General features: G+C 47.8%; 1 protein-coding gene across 6 annotated transcripts in view; it reads left to right on the plus strand.

Annotated features, from left to right (window-relative positions):
• RASGEF1C (RasGEF domain family member 1C) overlaps positions 1-21,307 on the plus strand; it is a 157,641-nt gene that overhangs the window by 5,140 nt on the left and 131,194 nt on the right. For 3 of the 6 annotated variants that reach the window (XM_082379388.1, XM_082379393.1, XM_082379392.1), the window contains exons 1-3: positions 9,231-9,339; positions 11,591-11,692; positions 18,910-19,004. In XM_082379388.1, the coding sequence (XP_082235514.1) occupies positions 19,002-19,004 (3 nt within the window). In that variant the 5' untranslated portion in view covers positions 9,231-9,339; positions 11,591-11,692; positions 18,910-19,001. Of the gene's footprint in view, positions 1-9,230; positions 9,340-11,590; positions 11,693-18,909; positions 19,005-21,307 lie in introns of those variants that run through there. The other 3 variants (XM_082379389.1, XM_082379390.1, XM_082379391.1) reach the window with 3 other exon arrangements.

Genomic DNA, 21,307 nt, shown 5'->3' on the forward strand with positions numbered 1-21,307 from the left:
GGTGCACAGGCTTCTCTCTGTGGTGGCTTCTCTTGTTGCAGAGCACGGGCTGTAGGCGCGCGGGCTCAGTAGTTGTGGCTCGTGGCTCTAGAACACAGGCTCCGTAGTTGTGGCGCATGGGCTTAGTGGCTTCGCAGCATGTGGGATCTTCCCGGACCAGGGCTCAAACCTGTGTGCCCTGCATTGGCAGGCGGATTCTTAACCACTGCACCACCAGGGAAGTTCCCCAGACTTTTTTAGTGTCTGTAAATTCGTGTATAAAGAGGTATATGCATGTACTTTACAGACAAAGACACAAGTATACATAGACATATACATAAATAAATACTTTATTAAATGTGGATGTGTTAGTAGTGTTTATAATAGGCAGCATTCGTGTGGGTAAATGTATCCACATGGCTTCAGAGAAACCTACTAAAGAGTGTGTGTGTGTGTGTGTGTGTGTGTGTGTGTGTGTGTGTGTGTGTAATGACTGACAGTACCATGGGGAGAAATAAATTTTAAAATGTAGTGGAAATTTGAATTCACTCCTCTCAGAAATTGACAGGTCAAGCAAGTGAAAAATTAGCAGAGATCTAGAAGACTGGAATGCCACAGTTATTAAACTTTGACTCATAGAGAATATTATACCCAATAGGCAAATTCCTTTTGATCACACATAGAATTTAAAGGAAATTGACTATATACCAGGCCACAGAGGACGCCTCAATAATTCCAAAGTTAAAAATACACAACTTTTTCTGTGATACTGCAATAAATTTCAAAATAAATTTGAAAAGATCTCACACATCTGGGAACTAAACAGTACTCTAAAAGCAATCTAGGTGAAAGAGGAAATCATAAGAAAAATTATGAAATTCCTAAAAGTGCATGACCTCAGAAAAACACTGCATGCCAAATTTGACCCAGCTAAGGCTTAAATACATTTATGAAAAACAGGACAGTTTTTTTTTAATGAGTTCAATGTTCAAGTCAGGAGATTGACAAAAGAGCAACAGAGCAAGCCTAAAGACAGAAAAGGAGTAATAATAAAGATAAGGACAGGGACAAGAAACTGGAAAATAAAAATGAGAGAAAAAAATCAGCAAAACTGAAAGATTAATAAGCTAGATAAACCTCTGGAAATACGATCAAGAAATAATATACAAGTGACAGACAAAGTGGAAAAGGGAAGTTATTATAGACATAAAAGAAAATATACAGTATTCTAATAAATGTGATAATCTACAAGAAGTAGACAAATTTCTATAGAAATATAAAGCACTGAAATTGTCTCAAGGAATGATGGTACTATGCACATCATACATACGAACTTATTTAATCTTCTGAACAGTTCCATGAGGTCAATATCATCTCCATCTTAAAGTCGGGGAAATGGAGGCAGGAAGAAAACATAAGCTCCCACAGCCAGAGAGCATGCAAAAATGGGGTCTGAGGCCAGAGGAGCAGGTGTGCTCTGGATGGCCTCCAGAAAACTTGAATGGATCAGTGGCTGTCACAGAAAGTGAAATGGTAATCAAAGGGTACCCTCCCACCCCCAAATACTCTCCAGGAAAAATTAATCTTACAGATCACTTTTCACTAATTTTCAAGAAACAAACTAACTTATCCAAGATTTTCAAAGCCACCCAACTCAGTTTAGGAGGCTGGATTAATCTTGATTCCAAAATTGAATAAAGACAGATCAAGATTATACCCTTTTCATAGATGCTAACTGAATCCAAGATTGTATTGTTTATTCTTTATTCGCGAATGCAAGGGTGTTTATTGAAACTGTTTCAATAAATAACATATTTTTGTTTTGGTTTTAGACTCTCAGAAAACTAAATAGAAAAGAGCTTCCTTTGGGGAGTGGCAGGGCTTATCCTGGGAAGAGCAGGAGGCAGCAAATGTCAAACGCGTGAGGGTGAGCTAGCAGAGAAGTGCAGGGTGTGACAGCCGTGAGGGGCCACCTCGGACCCATCAGACCAGGAAAGACTAAGGCGGTGTGGCGGTGGCAGTGAGAGGACTTGGGGCTTGTGTGTGCTGTGGGCCTGTGGAACGAGGCTGAGCCCTGCTGAGCATAGGCAGACAGCCTGGCCGAGGCTCTTCCCAAACCCACTGGTCTAGAAACAGCCCAGCAGCCTAGCTGGAGGCAGAAAGCCCCACTCCCCATGGACACACTGCCGCCTCTGCACAAAATCAAAATGCATCCTTCTACAGGACTATGTCGGGACTCCTCAGCTGGACCAGGATGCTTCCCAGGGGTCTGCACTTCCAGGACCCCTCCTGTCCCCTCTTCCCCTCATGCAACTCCTTCATTTTCAACAAACGCCTGCTGAGAGGCTCCCGTGTCCCATTAATAAGACACAAATACTTAATCCAGCTGAGTTGACAACTAAGGACAAGAAGTTGCCTGGGCAAAGGAGGCTCCAATCCTTTTGGCTCCATCTCCAACAGATAGCTCAGCAGTGACTGTGATGGCCTAGAGGGGCTCCTGGCTTCCACCCTTGTCCAGCCACAGCCCGGCCTTTACCCCACACTGGAATGAGCCTGCTACGATGCAGCTGTAACCACACATCACTGCCTCTGTGGCAGCCTCCATGGGTCCCACTTGACCACATGGGTGTTAAACCTGGGCTCCACTGCCACATTGCTCACACACACTTTTACATGATCAAGGTTGCCAGTGTCACATTTGGGATATTTGGATGTCCTAAAACCACCTTCTGTGCTTTTTCTGCTGGTAAATTCTAAATAATTGAAGGTCGGTAAACCATTTTGATGCCGTGATGCAGATTCCTGGGCCCCACACAGCCGCTCTGAGTCCAAGGTCTTGGGCATCTGTGTTGTAAATGAGCTCCCAGGGAAGGCCCATAACACATCCACTCTGCCCGGTTGTGGGCCCATCGGCGGGCAGCAGCTTGATCCTGACCTGCCTGCCTCCCACCCCGCCCCCAGGGCAGTTAATGGGAAGCATGCAGGGTTTGGGCCACCGCCCTGTTGTGCCACCTGCATAAGTTGCCTGCCTTCTCCATGCCTCTCTTGCGGAATGGTGTCCAAGTTTCCCGTTACCACTATTGCAAATTACCACAAACAGTGGCTCAAAACAATGCAAGTGTATTTTCTTACGGTTCTGTAGGTCAGAAGTCTCACATGGGTCTCACTGAGCTTAAAGCAGGTGTCGGCAAGGCCAGTTCCTCCTACAGGTTCTAGGGGAGAATTCGTTTCCTTGCCTTTTCCAGCCTCTAGAGGCCACCCACATTCCTTGGCTCTTGGCCCCTTGCTCCATCTTCAAAACCAGCAGAGTAGCATCTCTCTGACCCTGCTTCCATACTCACATCTTTCTCTGACTCTTCTTCTGTCTCCCTCTTCTGCCTTTAAGCACCCATTAATTATATGGGGCTCACCCTGATAATCCAAGGTAACGTCCCCATCTCAAAGTCCTAAAAGTCACACCTGCAAAGTTCCTTTTACCGTGTAAGGTCACACATTCACTGGTTCTGGGGATTAGGACTTGGGCATCTGTGGAGGCCATTATTCTGCCCACCACAGATGGAAGGGATCACCGTGTACCCTTTTTAATCAGCATTTCTTGAAGTTTGACCCATCTTTGGCCTGCATCAGCATCACCTGGGGCTCTTGTTACAAGTACAGACTGTGGGGCCACCTAGACCCCCAAACCTGAGTCTTGATGGGGGTCTTGGGGCACTGCCTCTCCTCAAGTGCTCCAGGTGATTCCTAAGCACAGTGACATTTGACAGCTTGGATAAGTGAGATCTTAAGTTGTGGCAGGTGCCAAGGGCACTTAGGATGGAAGGGGAGGTTTATGCCATCAGTCCCCTGAGAAGAACCTGGTGGGCCCATCATGTCACATACTTTCCCCTAAGCTTGGGAGCTGAGGACCCTCAGGAGGTGTTTTCCAGGCCTGCAGATTTAGGCTCTGCTGGACACTGCCCCCAGCACCCAATAATGCCTCCTCTGAACCTCAGTCTCTCCTTTGGGCCACTTTGGGCTCCTCGTGCCACTGAACCAGTAGGCAGTGAAAGGAGTCGGCAGGGGTGGCCACCCCCAGCTATGCCGCCTAGCTGGCAGAAGTGCTGCCTGCAGGCAAGGGGACTCTGGGAGGGGTGGGAAAGGGGGGTGACCTGAGGGAATCTGAGTGTCCCACGGGGGGCCTGTGGCAGGCAATTTTTGCACTCTGAGACTCAATCTCACCTGCTTGCATTCAGCACAGGTGGGTGGATGGCACTGTGCGCGTGTTGGGGTGGCCAGCCTCAAGCTCATGCTTTTCTGCCTCAGGAATTTTGCTTGAGATGTGGATGTACATTCAGCCTTCATGCAGGAGCAACCTGGAAGTATAGGGGACATGGATAAATTTCTCTGCCCCGCAGGAGAATGCTGAGACACTTCCTGTACAGTTCCTTAAAGGGTCTAGGCCTTTATCAGCCATGACAGTAACCATCTGAAAAGTGCACCCTTTATGGGCTGTCCATCCTTCCCTATCTCACCCTCCCTCTTTTCCCCAGCTCCCTGGGATCCTCTCCTACATGAACCACCTGCACCTTATCTCAGGCTCCGCTTCCAGGGACCCCCCAATCTGTAATGCCAGCCTTTGTCCTCAGCCAGCCAAGCCTGGAGCTTTGTGATGGGGGACCAGACCCACACTCACCTCCCACACACATGCACCACACGTGCCACACACACTCACATATTACAAGCACACTCACTCTCTCTCTCCTCCCTGATCCCTGCCCAGACTCAGTGGATGGTCAGGGCCCTGGTCTATACACAGTCATTAAATGTGACTGTCTTAGTCCACTCAGGCTGCTGTACAAAGTACCACAGACCAGGGGGCTTATAAATAACAGAAATTTCTCTCTGACAGTTCTGCAGGCTGGAAGTCTGAGATCAGGGTACCAGCATGGTCAGGTTCTGGTGAGAGCCCTCTTTCAGGTTGCAGATGGCCACCTTCTCACTGTGTTCTCACCTGGCAGAGGGAGCAAGGGAGCTCTGTGGGGTCCCTTTTATAAGGGTGACAATCCCATTCATGAGGGCTCCACCTTCATGACCTGTTCACCTCCCAAAGGCCCCACCTCCAAATACCGTCACCTTGGGGCTTAGGATTTCAACATATGAATTGTGTTTTAATTGAGGTATAGTTGATTTACAATATTATATTAGTTTCAGGTGTACAACATAGTGATTCCAAATTTTTATAGATTATACTTCATTTAAAGTTATTATAAAGTATTGGTTATATTCCCTGTGCTGTACAATATATCCTTGCAGTTCATTTATATTATACATAGTAGATTTTTTAATTGAAGTATAGTTGATGTACAATATTATGTAAGTTGCAGGTGTACAATATAGAGATTCACAATCAACATATGAATTTGAGTGGGACACGTTCAGTCCATAACGGTTACCCCCCACCAGGGGCTGGCCATGTGATGACTTTCTCCTGGAGATTTGCCCTCATAGTAAGTTTGCAGAGTTTTCACCAGAGCCAGCTCGGCTCAAGGAGCTGCTAGGAGGTGATGACTGCAGCACATGCTGTACCCTCAACACAGATCTGACCTCTGACCTCTGGGGGCAGCGAGAGAGGATGAGTTTTCACCAGACCCCAGAATGGATGAGTTGTGGGTTTCACTAATAAAATGCACTGGCCAGAGGCCAAAACTGTCCTCGCTGTTCTCTGATTATTGGTGCCAGTGCTTGGCAGCCCGCTTGGTGTCAGGCTCGTTCCTGAGTCACCTGCTCCAGCTGGGCCAAGAGTTGGGGCAGACATGCTGCAGGGGCCCTCACAGGCTCTGGCCACTGTCTGAGTATCTACAGCAGCTGGGACCACAGGATCTCCTTCCTTCACCTATGAGGGCCTACGTCAGACTGCACCCACAGGTCCAGCTGCCTCCAGATGTCCCCTAATAGCTCCCTGGCCCCACAGTCTCAGCAAATCCCCCCATCCACCCTGGCCAGACCCCAGCTGCCTCTCATTTCTCATACTTTCTCCTCATCTTCCCATCACCCAGTCCCCCAGCCCCCTGCCCCTGCCCAGGGTCTGTGCTTCTCAGATGTCCCCTGCCTGCCTCCCTCCCTCATGTGCACTTCAGTGCAGCAGCTCCAGCGGTGGCCTCCTCAGTGGACAAGGACCCCAGTCCCGCCATCCCAGTGTTGGGCTGGTGGGACAAATTCAGGTAGTCCCAGAGCCATATGTGGGTGGGAGGTGCCATCTGGACCATGGGCAACCAAGGCAGCGACTGGGGGTGCTGGGAAAGGTCTCATGGGTGTCACGACCAGTACACCTCCTGCTGGAGGGGCTGCTGACAGAGTTGAGGTGGAGCCCGCCCCTGGGCCACACGCAAAGAACAGAGTTCCAGCTCCTTACCCCCAGGAGGCCCTGACCTGGACCTGGCCCCTTCCACCTGGGCTTCCGTACTCTCCCGCACCCTCTCCTCCTCTCCAGGCACAACTGCCTCCTGTCTTTCTCACAAAAGAGGAGTGCAAGCTGGCCACAGGGTCTTTGCTCCTGCTATCCTCTCTGCCAAGGACAATGTTCCCACAGACCTTGTAGGACTGACTCCTCCTTTGGGTCTCAGCCCAAACCCCATGTGTCCAGAGGGGCCTTTCCTGAGCCCTTCCATCTAAAGTAGCCCCGGACACACTCAAAGACCTCACCCTGTGTTGGTGACTTCATGGCACTTAGGATTCTCTGAAATGATCATTTTTATTATTCTTTTGTTTGTATGGTTAGTTTTCAGTCTCTTCTCTCTAAACTGTGGGCTGTGAGGTGGCGAGAACCCCGTGTCCAGCTCGCTGCGGTATCCTAGCATCCGGCATGGTGCAGAGCGCACATAGGCCCTCGGGAAATATCCACCAGAGGTGTGTCCCAGGGCGGGGCTGGGGCAGAGTAGACTGAGATGATAGCTCTCGGGATTGCTCACCCTCTGTTCCAACACCGGACACTCCGGGGACTAGTCCCTGGGCATATTCTGGAGTGGGAAGTTAGGCTGGGGCAGCGCAGGCCAAAGGGACTTGATGGATGCAGGTAGGCAGGGGAGGGGCCCGGGAAAATGTGGTGCCTGCATGGGGCCAGACCTCTCCCAGGGTCTAGCCACGGCACCTGCAGCCAGTGTCCCCCAAGCTGGGGACAGCTCAGAGCAGAACTCGCTGCTGGCCTCGAGGCTCGGCTGAAGGAGCTGCTGGGAGGTGGTGACTGCAGCACGTGCTGTACTCTCAACACATACCTGACCTCCGGGGCAGTGAGACAGGATGCAGGAGACCTCAGGAGACACGGCCTTCTTCCCTGTCACGGGCATAGCCCTGCCTCGCTCAGGCAGCTGGGACATGTGCTGTGGCCACAAGCAAGTCCACAGGTTTCAGTTCCTCCACCAAGCACTGCCCCGACTCCAAGCAGCCCCAACCCTGCCCCCAGTGTGACAACAGTGCCTCAGGGGTCCCCAAGCCTTTGCTCACAGAGAGGGGTGGGGTGGGATAGGGAGAGACTGGCCCTCCTCCTCTGAGCTACAGTCTGCAAGGGGGCCCTGAAGTGCTGCTCGGGCCTCAGCGTGTCACGGGTGAGTGGGCCAGCTCTCCTGAGTCCTCTCATGCAGGCCTCTCTCCCTAGAACCCCAGCATGTCTCTGAGGCCTGACCTGAGGGTTTGGGCCGTGGGGTGAGAATCAGAGAAGACCCACTGTCCTCAGGACTGGCCTTAGCGCCTAAGCCCCGAGGCGAATCTGCATGCTGGGAACCTCCCCCAACCTGCCTCTGTTTCTTCTTCCCCTTCACCACAGCCTGGTCGTTGGCACTGGTTTCAGGCATGACCCTCACTGGGACCAGCCTCTGGCCCTAGCCTTGTCACAAGGCCCTGCTGCCTCCCTGCCCAGCCCAACCAACCCACCTGCCCTAATACATCTATGAGCCCCAGGCAGATGCCTGCTGTCTCCAGGCCTCAGTTTTGCCAACTGTGCAAGATACCGGCTGGACTCTGTTGTTTTCATTTGTCCAGTCTTCTGGAAACAGCCCTTGGGGCATGCTAGAGCAGAGCCCTACTCCATCCTCAGGCTTAGCACAAGGGCTACTTCACCCTCAGCACCAGGGAGGCAACACCCAGGCCTGTAACCCTCATTCTTCAGGTCTTTGGAAATAGCCAGAGCTGGCCTCCTCAGAGCCTCTGCGGCAGCTCTGGACTCTCTTGGGAATATCAGGCACATGTGCTCTTTCTGAGGGTGTCAACCCAGGGCTGCTAGGGGCCATTCTGCCATAGAAGGTCTGGGAGATGGGAGAGGTGGATTCCTATTCATAATGTTTAAGCGTCTGCATCTAACTATTCCTGAAAGCAGAATACCTGGACTTTTAATGCTTCATGAGCCAATAAATTATTTTTGCTAAAGCTAGTTGGGTTGGGTAACCTGCCACATCTCCTCAGGCAGGTCCTGACTAAAGCAGAAGACAGATATCCTGACCTCTACACTGGGACAAACCAGGACACTTTTAATGTCCAGGTGGAGCCAGCTGAGAAAGGTCACCGGATCTTGTTCAGGCGCCCTCCTCCATTCTAAAAGTGAAATAGCACGCCGGTTATCCTCTTAGTTATCCTCTTAGTAGCTCAGTGTCTTCACAGTGGTGACCCACCCTCCCAGTGGGCCAGTTCCCGGGACCACCTCCCCTACAGAAGCCGCTTGGGGGTTGATGAGCACTCTTCCCCACCCTTTGATGCCCACCCTGTGCCCACCAGGCACAGGGGCACAGACAAACCACAGTTCAGTAGCCATCTCAGGAGGAGAGACCAGAGGGGCGGCCAGAGCCTAGCCTTGAGGAAAACAGGTGAACCAGATTTTAGGGTGCCAGGGGTTTTCCAGGTGAGGGAGTCGGTGGGGGTCAGTTCAGGTGCAGAGTCCAGCAGAAGCCATGCTGGGGCGGAGGGGGTTGGCATCTGATGCTTGTAGTGGGTCTCCCTCCATGGGGGTGGGAGGCGAGTCACAGCTGAGGGTTCTGAATGCAAGGCTGCACGTGTGGCCTTGACCCTGAGGCCTGCAGCAGAGGAGAGGCCTGGTGAGCAGGGACACCTCGGGTATGGGAGGCCTCAGGAGGGAGCGGGAATGGGACCGCCCGGCAGGGGCTCCCGCAGCCCCTCCCCTCGCCCTGCCCGCCCTGCGCTTCCCCATGCTGCCGCGAGGGGGCGCCGCGCCGCGCTGCTACAGGGCCGGCCGCCAGCGCACGGCGGGCTGCGTCCAGGAGGCGCGCGCGCGGCAGGCAGCGGGCAGCGGCCCGGCTCCGCAGCGCCGCGGCTGGCAGCGGGCGCGGCGGGCGCTGCCCATGGGTTGGTCTCCGGGGTTGGGCGCACCGGGAGCCGGTGAGTTGGGGCACGGCCGGGCGGGACACGGGCGCTGCGGGCAGGGGCGCTGGGAGGGGCTGCGGCGGCGGCGGGGCGCGAGTGCCTGGTAGGTCGCGACGCGGAGGTGCGGGGCTGCGAGCCTGGCGGGACGGCGGGTGTCCGGGCCGCTGCCCGGGGACGCGCAGGGCTGACCCGGGGCACAGGTGCGCACGCGGGTGACAGTGCGCGTAGCCGGCCAGCCGGCCGGCCGGAAAACCGCGGCGCGCGCGAGTGTGCAGCCTTCGCGGCAGGGGTGGTGGGAGGTGGGAGGGGCTGCGAGGCGCGCGGAAGTGTGCCCCAAGGGGCGCGGGTGCGTGGGCAGGGGTGGCGACCGGGAGGGGACCGGCGGAGGGCACACCCCCAGCCGCCGTTGCAAGAGACCGGCTGTGCCGCGCGCGCCCCGCCACTTGATTCGGCGCGAGCAGCTAGCTTCCTCAGTTGTTCGGGTGGCAGGAAAAGCCAGCCTGGACCCAAGGCCTTCCCAACACTAGACCTCAGTTTCCCAAGCTGCGAAATGGGAACAGCAAGGCTGACCTGCCGAGTGGTTGCGAAGAAGGCAAAGGGCCTTGTCTGTGGGAGAAGAGGGTGGTGGTGTCTGTGAAGCTGGGATCGGATTGAGGAAAGGATCAATGCTGCCGCCAGAGAGCCTGCAGGGACAGTGGGGTCAGCTCCGGGTTCTGGGTGTGTCCCTCACTCAGTGACGGCAGGCAGGGCCAGGGAACCCGTAGTCCACTCCTCTCTGTGTTTAGGTGGGGAAAGGGAGGCCGGGAGGGGAAGAGGCAAGGGGAGGCTCCCGACCCTCCCCCAGGCTCAGCGTGGGGAGCGATGTTGAAAAGACAGACAAGCCAGCTTGGGGTGGTGGAGGGGCTCACCCCTGCTCCCCCGCCCCTGCCTCCTGGGCCCCTGAGGCAGGTGTTCTGCTGAGCCTCAGGAGTCAGAGAAGTGTCCTGGGAAGATTTTCCTGCAGGGCAGGTGCTGTGTCCCCATCTTAGAGTTGAAGTAACCGAGGCTTAAGAGAGGTGACACGACTTATTCAAGGTCTCAGGACCATGAAGTGGCAAAGCTAGGGTTTCAACGGTGGTAGGACTGGTTCCAAAAGCCATACTCCAGCCACTGAGTCAGGGGAGTGGCTGGAGTTGTTGGCTCACTCGCCTAGAGCATCCATTGAGCTCCTACTGTATGGTATCTGCTCCTGGCCCCAGTGAGTGCTTACAAGCAGGTGTGGGAGAAGGAAGCTGAACAAGTAATCAAAGGAAAAACCAAGGTCATGGCAGAAGATAAGTGGTAGGAAGAAAATAAAACCGGGTAATTAGGGTAGAGACTGGGGGAGGGGGGAGGGGAGCCTTATCCTGGTCAGGGAGTGTGTCTCTGAGCAGTGACCACTGGCTGTGATGTGAACTCCCACAAAAAGATCTGAGGGTGCAAGGCCCCTGAAGCAGGCACAGGTGGTGGGTGGGAGGAGCTGGCACAGAGCCAGTTATGTGAGCTGTGGAGTTTGAATTTTCCTCTGGGTGCAGTGGGCAGACCCTGGAGGGTTTAGAGTTGTGAGTATTGAAAGGACGTCCCTGAGGTGGGTGGAGAGGACGGCAGGGGGCAGGAGAGGGAGCAGGGGTTTTCAAGGATGAGCCAGGGATTTTCAAGGATGAGCCAGCTGGCTGCTGGATGTGGAGTCTGCCATCCTGGCAAGGCCAGGGGCATGAGAAGGGCAGGGTCTTCGGCAGGTGGGGGAGTTGTTAGCTGTGGTGGACAAGAGAACCTGGTTTGGTCTCAAGCACTGCCCCACTTCCTGCATCCTTCCGGGTGCCGATCTCAGATCTCCCTGTGCCCGGCAGGGGAAGGAGTGCCTGCCTGCCCCGAATGTGTAGAGAAGAGATGCTGGCTGTTTGGGCTGGGTGTTCAGGTTGGTCTCTGCATCCTCTGACATGTTCCCATAAGTCTTTGAATATTATTCCAACTCTCACTTGTACTTTGACCCAGACCTAGAGTCAGCCATTTCTCAAGAAGCCTTGGTGTCTTTCAGTGGGGGTTGGGAGTGGGGCTAGAAACCAGTATCTGGGCATTAGATGTGCTCATTGCTACCTTGGCGTCATTGGCTCTAGGCCTTCTCAGTGGACTGAGCCAAGCGCTCTTTTTTTAAAACTAAAAGTTAATGTTTCCATCTCCTTTCTCCCACAGTAAGAACCTGCTTCCCACAGAATATAAATATATGTAATAATTTGCTTAATCCTAGAATACACCCAGAATAGTTTCAGAATCACTACATCCAAACCACTACCAATCAAAACCTACCAGGTCAAGTTCAGGATTTCTTTGGCTGTAAAGTCATCACTATGTGAGTATGTTCTCAATTTGATATACCATTAGTTTCATCTGTTTGTGTTTGCACACAGTTTGGTGGTTTTTTTCCCTTTAGTCTTTATGATATACTTTTATTTTTTGAATATGTAAAACATTTGTTTTACGTGGTCCAAAGGTCAAAACTAAAAAAAAGAAAAAGAAAAAAAAGAAAAGCTGTACTTAGAAGTCTCAATCCCATCCCTGTCTCTTCCTTCTTGTTCCCATACCATGGGTAATCATTTGAAATCATTTCTGGTTTATTCTTCCTGGGTCTCTTTTGCAAAATAAGCCGCTCATGCGTTATTACAAAAGTTAGCATGTACATCTTTTTTGTGCCTTGCTTTTTTCAGTTAAAAATGTCTTTTTACCAGTTCACAGAGACTTCCCGCATTCTTTTGTAGAGCCACATAGTACTCCATTCTGAGGCTGTTCCCTACTTATTCAACTGTCTTATGGATGGGCATTTGGTTTTTTTCAGGCCTTTGCTATTAAAAATAGTGGAGTAATGGATAACCTTGCCTATAGATTGCTTGTGTTTGTGGAAGCATATTATTAATTCCAAGAAGGAAGAGTAAATAAATATTTATTTTGTTAACTATTCTCAATTCCCCTCTTCCCAAATTTTGCACTCCTACCAGCAAGGTATCACAGTGTCTATTTCCCCCACACCCTCGTGGATCTAAGAGCCAGGAAATAGTATTTCAGTGCATTTTAATTTACATTCCTATTATTATGAGTGAAATTAGACAGCTTTTCATTTGTTTACGAGTCATTTGATTATCTTTTTTCTGCGAATTGCCTGTCCATATATTTTGTCCATTTCCTTTTGCATTTGGGGGGATTCTTTAAATTGGATTTAAAAATTTGTTCAAAATACATATTAGAGATATTTATTTAGTGCTTTATCTTTGTTATATTGCAACTATTTCTCCCAGGTTTTTTTTAACTTGTTTATGGTGGGTTTTGCCATTAAAAGCTTTCTATTTTTAGATAGTTGATTTAATCATCCTTCATTTATTGCATCTAAATTTTGAATCCTAATTAGAAAGGCTTTTCTCACACTCAGTTGTAATGGAATTCACCTATGTTTTCCAATACTCGTTTGGTTTTGTACTTAGTTTACAGATCCAATTTAATCTTTTCCCAAATGTCTATCCCTCTATCCCAACACGATTTATTTAAAAGGCCATCTTTTCTGCAAGTGATCTGAAATACACCTGTATCATACTAAACATCCAAATGCAGTTGGACCTATTTCTGGGCTTTCTAGTCTGTCTCACACCTCTGTCCGTTCATATGCTGGTCTTACACGTAGGAATTACATTGTGTGTGTGTGTGTGTGTGTGTGTGTGTGTGTGTGTGTGTGTGTGAACAGCAAGGAAGACTGTATCTACAACTATTGCAACAGGGGAAAGAGACTGAACTCAATACCCATTATTGTGTTTTGATATCTGGTAGGGCTAATCCTCCTTCCACTGCTTTTAATTTCAGGGATTTCCTAGCTATTCCAACATGTTGCTGGTAGCTCTTGTTAGGATCCTGTTAAATTTATGTATAACTTCAGAATAATTGATGTTTTTATGAAGTTGAGTCATCTTATCCAAAAACAAGGAATGTCTTCCTTTGTGTTCAAGACTACTTAACCTTTTACTTGTTCAAGACCTCTTTCAGGAGCATTTTGAAGTTTTCTTCACGTTCTTTGTCAGGTTTATTCATGAGTATTTTACCTTGTTTGTTTATAAAAGTTTTTTTCCCATTATATCTTGTAACTTGTTATTGTCTACGTGTATGTTATTTTATATCTATCTACCTCATTAAATTTATTTTGTTGTTAGACTCTGTTAGATAGTTCAGATATTCTGTCATCTGAAAATTGAAATACTTTTACTACTTTACTGATTTTTATGCATCTAATTGCTTTCTCTTATCTAATTAAATTAGCTAAATACCTCTAATTCAGTATTAAATATTGGATATAATAGGCCCCCCTACCTTGCTCCTGACCTTAGTAAAAAGACCTCTAATACTTCTTCCATTAAGAAAGATGCTGACTTTAGGGTAAGAATATATATATATATGTACATATATATATATGGAGTATCCATTAATTTCTATTTTATTGGGTGGTTTCTTAAAGTAAGGAGTGGGTATTGATTTTTGTTGAAGACATCTGTGGAGACAATTATGATATTTCTCCTTAGCATAATTAATAAGGTGAATGATATTAATGGATTTCCTAATATCAGGTCTGGGATGAGAGTGAGACAAACAATAAGACACAAAATTTATTAATATGAATAAGCCATCTTTGCATTCATGGAATAGAAACCACTAGGGCATGATATATTTTGATATGGTTGGATTAGCTATCTATTGCTCTATGGCTGTGTAATGAATTACCGTAAATGTAGTGGCGTAAAACAACACACACATATTATCTCATAGTTTCTGTAGATTTGAAGTCCAGGCGTGGCTTAACTGGGTTCCTGCTCGTGTTGGCCAGGACTGGGTTTTCATCCAGAGGCTTAACTAGGAATGGATTCGCTTTTCCACTCTTATGGTTGTTAGCAGACTTCAGTTCTTTGTGGTTGCAGGACTGACAGCTTAAGTGTTTGCTGGTGGTTGGAGTCTGCTCTCAGCTTCTGGAGGCCACCCACAGTTCCTGGGGACCACCTGTGGTTCTTGCCACATGGGCTTCCCCAGCATGGCCTCTTTATCAGGCCAGCAAAGAGAGTCTCTAGAGTAAATCTCCTAAACAGAGACCTATGCAGGGGAATCAGGAGGTGATATCCCATCACTTTTGCGATATTCTGTTGGCTAGAGGAAAGTCAAAGGTTCCATCCGCACCCAAGGCATGAATACCAGGAGATATAGGGATCATGGTCACCCTAGAGTCTGTCCACCACAATGGTGTTGGATTCTGTTTGCTAATCTTTCTTTTTGCTAAAGTTTCCACAGTCATCTCTTGGTTTGATAAAGCTTAGCTTTCAATGGGTTTTTCAGGAAGGGCTCATGAGTACAATAGTCCCTGATTTCTTTCATGTTGAATATGTTTTCTATAACCCTGATACTTGAAGGATAGCTTGGCTGGTTATAGGATCCTCACCTACACTTTCTTTCCTTGAGTTTGTTAAAATGCTGCTCTGGATGGTATTTCTTACATGTTGTTGACAAGAAGTCTGAAATAAACATGCTTTCCTTCCCTTTGTGAGTGACTTGATCGTTTTTCTTAGAGCTCCAAAGGATTATTTTTTTCTTTACCTTTAACGTCTAATCACTTTACTAGGAAAAGTCTTGGAGTTGAGCATTTGAGATGTTTTCTCAAGAATGGGTGGGAGCTTTGACTATGCAGATTCAAGTCTTCTTTCATTTCTAGAAAGTTTTCTTGGATAATAATAATTTTAAATGTTAAAATTTTTTTCTTCCAATAATATGTCTGTATGCTAGATCTTTTTTTGTTTTTTGCCTGTCTTCTATATATATCACTTTCTTTATGGTTCTCTTCACTGCTGTTTTGTGGTTGTTTTCATTCATTTCCTCAATGAGCATTTAAAAAATTTTCAGTCAAATCTATTCTCCCTAAGAGAGCTTCTAATTTAGTGTTCATTTCTGAGTTGATTTTGTCTTTCATTTTCTTTCCTGAGTTTGGGAAACTCCAGTTTCACGCTTACCTATTTTTTGGTCCGTATCAAATTTATACTTCAGATTTTTTTTTCATATCTGAATGTTTTCTTAAGGCAGTTCAAGTTGGGGCAGTGTTAAATTGTTCCCCTGTGAACTGATTTGTGGGGAGAATGCTTGTCATTCTTAAATGGTTGTCAACCTTAAATTGGTTTGTATGGGTATTGTCTGTTACCTTCTGTTAACTTAGAAATGTCTTTAGGTTAGCTGGGACTCGTAATAATAAAATGAATGTAGGCAGGAGTTGGGCATATGGATAACATCATGTTTCTTAGTTCAAGAATTCCCTCTTCTGTTGGTTTAGAGAAGTGCAGTATCCTTACTTGGTGTCTTTAAGGCTTTGGGATGGTTATGTGTCTTCTGTGTTTACTTTTGCTTCTGTAGGTCCTTGAATTTCCATGCTACTTCTTCGTATCTACTACCACCAAGCCTCCAAGGGCCTCTACTTCAGAGCCATGTCTCCTAGAAGCAGGACATTTCCAAGACAGCCGCCTCTGGTCCCACACACTTTGTCCCCTTTCAATTCCCCAGTATTCAGTGCCTTGATCCCCCCTGGTCTCAGACCTGCTCTCAGAATTTCCCCACGCAAGTGGGACTTTCTCCTTCTGGTGTTATTTTTTCTAAGGTCTTGGACCTAGCTCCCTGCTCCTCTTTCCCACGTGGTCTCTGCCTGGCCCTCAATACCAGCGCGCTCTGGAGCAGGCTCTGCAAGTTGGGTCTCTTTCATACCAATTTCAGGTGGGCAGCAGCCTGTCTCCTGATCATGTTCCAGGCCTGGGTGTGGGTGGTTTTATTTGCTCTTTTGGTTCATCTTTATGGAGCGGTTTGGATTTAGCTGACTGCTGTTATCTATGGGGACCCAGAGATTTCCCCAAACTTTTTACTTGGAAAGCTTCATAAAGAATGATGTACTCTTCACCTAAATCCATCACTTGTTAATATCTCACAGCATGTGCTTTATCTCAGTGCTCATTACTTTTGCTGAACCATTGAAGAGTTAGTTACTGGAATCATGCCCTCTGCCTAAATACATCAGCATCCCCTTAGAACAAGGATGTTCTCCTACAAAACCTCTATTCAGGTATCACACTCAAGAAACTTAACATTAACACGTTTCTCATAAACAGTCCATATTCAGCTTTCAACAGTTGCCCCAGTGATGTTTTATGGGTCTTATTTTTACATCCAGGATCCAGTCAGTGATCAGGCATTGCCCTTGTTTGTCGTGTCTGTTAGAGTCTGTTTAATCCACAGTGGTTTCTCCATATTTTTTGGTTGATCTTTCCTGTGTTGTTTTGAAGGATCTACATGAATTTTCTCCCATAACCTGTATTTACTGGACTCCCTTCTCAAAATTTGATTCAGGTTAACTGTTTTGGGTTGAAACTGCTTTAAAATTACCAACTGTGATGTGTGTCACCTTAGGCCTGTGTGTCCTGTGCCCTCCTGGAGGCCAGGGCATCTGCCAGGAGCGTGAGGGGAAGGGTTTTGGGGAGAGAGGCTAAGGAACCTGGGGCTGAAGGCTTTCGCCAGGCATCCTGTGGAAATGTTAGGCTCTGGCCTCCATTTCCCTTCCCACTCTTCAGGCATCATTCCCAGTCTCCTTCCTGTCACTGTCAATACACCCTTGGCCTGTGGGCCTGGCCCTGTGGGCCTGGCTCTACCTCAGGGGGTTCTCTTTTTCTGCAAAGGTGCCCACCATACCCCTTTCATGCAGGGCCCCCAAAGATTCTCCAGGGAACCAGAGATAGCACAAGGCACCCAGGTCACAGAGACTGGGGTTTGAACCCGCTGCTTCCTCACTGGGTGACTGCTCTTACACTCCCAGGATCACTTTGGATTTCAAACACCAAATGGGGCCCATAATGCTGGTGCCTGGTGCAAAAGAGGAATCCACTCTGTGCTTATTCCCTTCCCTTCCTGGTGACCCAGCATGCATCCCTCACTTTTGGTAATGATGACGAAAGGTGGCCTGACCCTCCTTTGCCCTGCAGAGCTCCCTGGGGCCGGGGCCTGTAGAAAGGAGCCCTCTCGTGTGTGTCATGTCATCTCCGTGATTTCCTTAGGGTCTTACTACCCCAGGCACCGCCACCAGGGATACCCCAAACTGCCAAACCACATAAACTTAGCCAGGAAGAGTCTTACGGACTAACCTGTGAAAGGTCCATGAACTTGGGTGGGGAGGGTGGTCACCTTCGTTTTATTACTTTTGAGTAAAGCTAACACAGGCTCCAGTGTTGTCAGTTAAAGGCCTTTCAGTCCTGGCACCAGGGATCATCCTAACTGGTGAATTCCTGCCTTATATGCAAGGGATCTCACCAAGGACTGCAAGGAATGCAGCCTCTTGGAATCAGCTAAATATTGCCCCTGCAGAGTCATTATGTACTTGGTTAATTTGGTCAGTAAATTGTTCATTTTTTGTTTTTAAATCCAGGCAATATTCAAAGGTACATGAGTCTGGCTAAATAATAGTAATTAAATGGCCACTTCTCTCTTTGATGGTTGAAGCACCTGCACAGTGCCAGCAGCTGTGTACCTGTGACCTCACAGCAACTTCCGTCTACTTTCCTTTCCTCTGAGGAAACAGAGGCTCAGGGATGTAAGTGGACTTTGCAGGGTAATCCAGCCAGTGTGGGCCTTGGCACTTGGTCTATGCTGTTTATGGTCTGAGATGTTTACAGCCTGGGCTATTCGTAAGCAGTGTGGCCTGCCCTCTTTTCTGTCTTTATGAGGTCTCTACTCTCTGCTCAGCCACCTGTCTGTCCATCCATTTGACCACCCACATGCTAAGCAGCTGCCCAGTTTCATGCCTGAGCTGGGCTCAGCCAGGAGTGCCTCTCTGAGTGCTTACTATCTATCAGGCAGGGTGTGTCAGGTTGTTTATAAACATTCTCACGAGAATGGAAATAAGTAAAATAGAAAACTAACAGTAGAGAAAAAAACCTTTTGAAAAGGTTAATAAAATTGATAAATTCCAAGACTAAGTAGGCGAAAATACAATTTATCAATATTCTACAGACATTAAAAGGATAACAAGGGATTTTTATGAAGTACTTTATACCAATACATTTGATAAAAGGAACAAATGCTTGAAAGATAAAACCATAATTGACACAAGAAGTAGAAAATCTGAACAATTCTATTTCTGTTAAAGAAATCGAATTTATAATTAAAAACTTTCCCAGAAATAAAATGTCACATGGCTTTCCTAGTGAATTCTATCAAATATTTAAGAAAGAAACTATTGCACACTCATTCAATAAGCAGATTTAATATGTGTGGTAATAAATGCTGGAGACAATGTGGATCAATAGAAACCCTTCTGATCTATGTGTGGGAGTGTAAATTGGTTCGCCAGTTTGCAAAACAGCTGAGAATTATCCAGTGAGGTTGAATATATATACTTGCAGCATATCCTGCAAAGGAGCAGTTCCATTGCTGATGTGTCCCCGAGAGAATTGTGTGTGCATGTACTCCCAGACCCCTGCTCTAAGCAGCAATAACTGGAAGCAACCTATGTTCCATTGGCAGGAAAATGGAAAAATAAATTATGGAACACTCATATATGAACAGTCAGAGAGCAGACTCTTAGAAACATTGTATGGAGGTAATCTTCATCCATCATGGTAAGTGCAAAAAATCAAGTCACTAGTACTGTACAGAATGATGCCATTTTTTTTTGGGTTTTTTTTTGGCTGCGTTGGGTCTTCATTGCTGCGCACGGGCTTTCTCTAGTTGCAGCAAGCGGGGGCTACTGTTTGTTGCGGTGCGTGGGCTTCTCAATGTGGTGGCTTCTCTTGTTGCGGAGCACGGGCTCTAGGCGCACTGGCTTCAGTAGTTGTGGCTCGTGACTCTAGAGCGCAGGCTCAGTAGTTGTGGCACACGGGCTTAGTTGCTCCGTGGCATGTGGGATCTTCCCGGACCAGGGCTCGAACCCATGTCCCCCTGCATTGGCAGGCAGATTCTTAACCACTGCACCACCAGGGAAGTCCACACACCATTTTTTTATAAAACTTAAAAGCAATTAAACGGTACAGTATATTGTTTAGGGATATGTATTTCTGGGATAAATTTTTTTCTTGTAAGATATATACTCTTAGCAACTTGCAAATATACAGTACAGTATTGTTAACTATAGTCGGCATGTACATTACATGCCCAGGACTTATTTATTTTATAACTGGAAGTTTGTCCCTTTGACCCCCTTCACCCATTTCACTCAACCCCACCCCCACCTTGGCAACCACCAATCTGTTCTCTGTATCTATGAGCTCAACTTTTTGTTCTGTTTTGTTTTGTTTTAGATTCCACATATAAGTGAGATCATACAGTATTTGTCTTTCTCTGTCTGACTTATTTCACTTAACATAATGCCCTCAGGGTCCATCCATGTTGTCACAAATGGTAGGATTTTATTCTTTTTTATGTCTGCATAATATTCCATTGTATATATATAAATATACCACATTTTCTTTATCCATTAATCCATTGATGGACGCTTAGGTTGTTTCCATGTCTTGGCTATTGTGAATAATTCTGCAATGAACAGGAGGGGGCAGATATCTTTTTAAGTCAGTGTTTTTGTTTCCTTCGGGTGAATACCCAGAAGTGGAATTTCTGGATCATATGGTAGTTCTATTTTTAATTTTTTTAGGAACGTCCATGCTGTTTTTTAAAGTGGCTGCACCAATTTACATTCCCACCAATAGTGCACAAGGGTTCCCTTTTCTCCACCTCCTCACCAACACTTGTTATTTCTTGTCTTTTTTATAATAGCCACCCTAACAATTGTGAGGTGATATCTCATTGTGAATTTGATTTGCATTTCCCTGACGATTAGCGATGTTGAACATCTTGTCATATAACTATTGACCATCTGTATGTCTTCTTTAGAAGAATATCTATTCAGATATTCTGCCCATTTTTAAATCAAATTGTTTGTTTAAAAAAAAACATTGTTTTTTGCTGTTAAGTTGTATGAGTTGTTAAAAAAAAATTCCAGATAGTGGGAATGATGAAAGTAGGGTGGGTTGGGAGGATAGCACAGGAGGGGTTGACAACATTCCACCGCCCAACTGGGTGGAGAGCCTCCAGGCATCTAATTTGTTATCATGCTTCATAACTTATATGTTACAGATAATCTTTTTATGTAACAAACATTTCATAACAAAATCACTTTAAGTGAATGCTAAAATGTTGAAAGGAGTTCTCACGTTTTCTTCCCAAGTTCCTCATGTTGGTCTTTACTCTGGGGACACACTTCCTACTTTGGAGACCACTAAGTTAATCAAACCACCAGATCACCGGGGTTCTGCTCTGCAGCAGGCCCTGGCCCAGGGCGGCAGTGTCCCCTACCTCATGCGTGGGTGAGAGAGGGCCATGGTCAGGGTCAACTCAAGAGAGGCTTCCGGGAGGAGGCTATACCTCAGCTGCTCTGGAAGGTCAAACAGCAGTTAGGCAAAATGTGGCGGTCAGGTAAGCAAGGAAGAAGGAGCCAGGGTCCAGGCCCCTGGCACGAGAGACCCTGGCAGCTCAGTGCCTGCTCTCTATATCTTGGCTGTGAGCAGCTTGAGGATAGGCACTGGCCCACTCTGTCACTGCCATCCTGCACAAGGCTGGAAGCACAGCTCAGGAGGGCTCTCTGGGCCTTCTGAACCAGCCACTGCCCAGTTTCCCTGCCAATCCTCAGCAGGCCCAAAACACTAGAGAGCAAGGCAGAGGAGCCAAGAGGGAGGACCCCAGGCTCCGAGGGGCAGAGCAGGTCACCCTGCACACTCACACACCTAGACACCACCTGGGCAGGCGGATTTGGGTATGTGCCTGGCTCTGATCCTCAGAGAAGGTTATCCATGATCCGGAGCCCTGGTCGGGAGGTGCGATCCACTTGTGACATATTTCCATGAGGATGGTTGAACTCTCCAGTTCCTTC

The sequence above is a fragment of the Balaenoptera borealis genome (genome assembly GCF_965194805.1).
Source record: "Balaenoptera borealis genome assembly, chromosome: 2".
NCBI classification, from domain to species: Eukaryota; Metazoa; Chordata; class Mammalia; order Artiodactyla; family Balaenopteridae; genus Balaenoptera; species Balaenoptera borealis.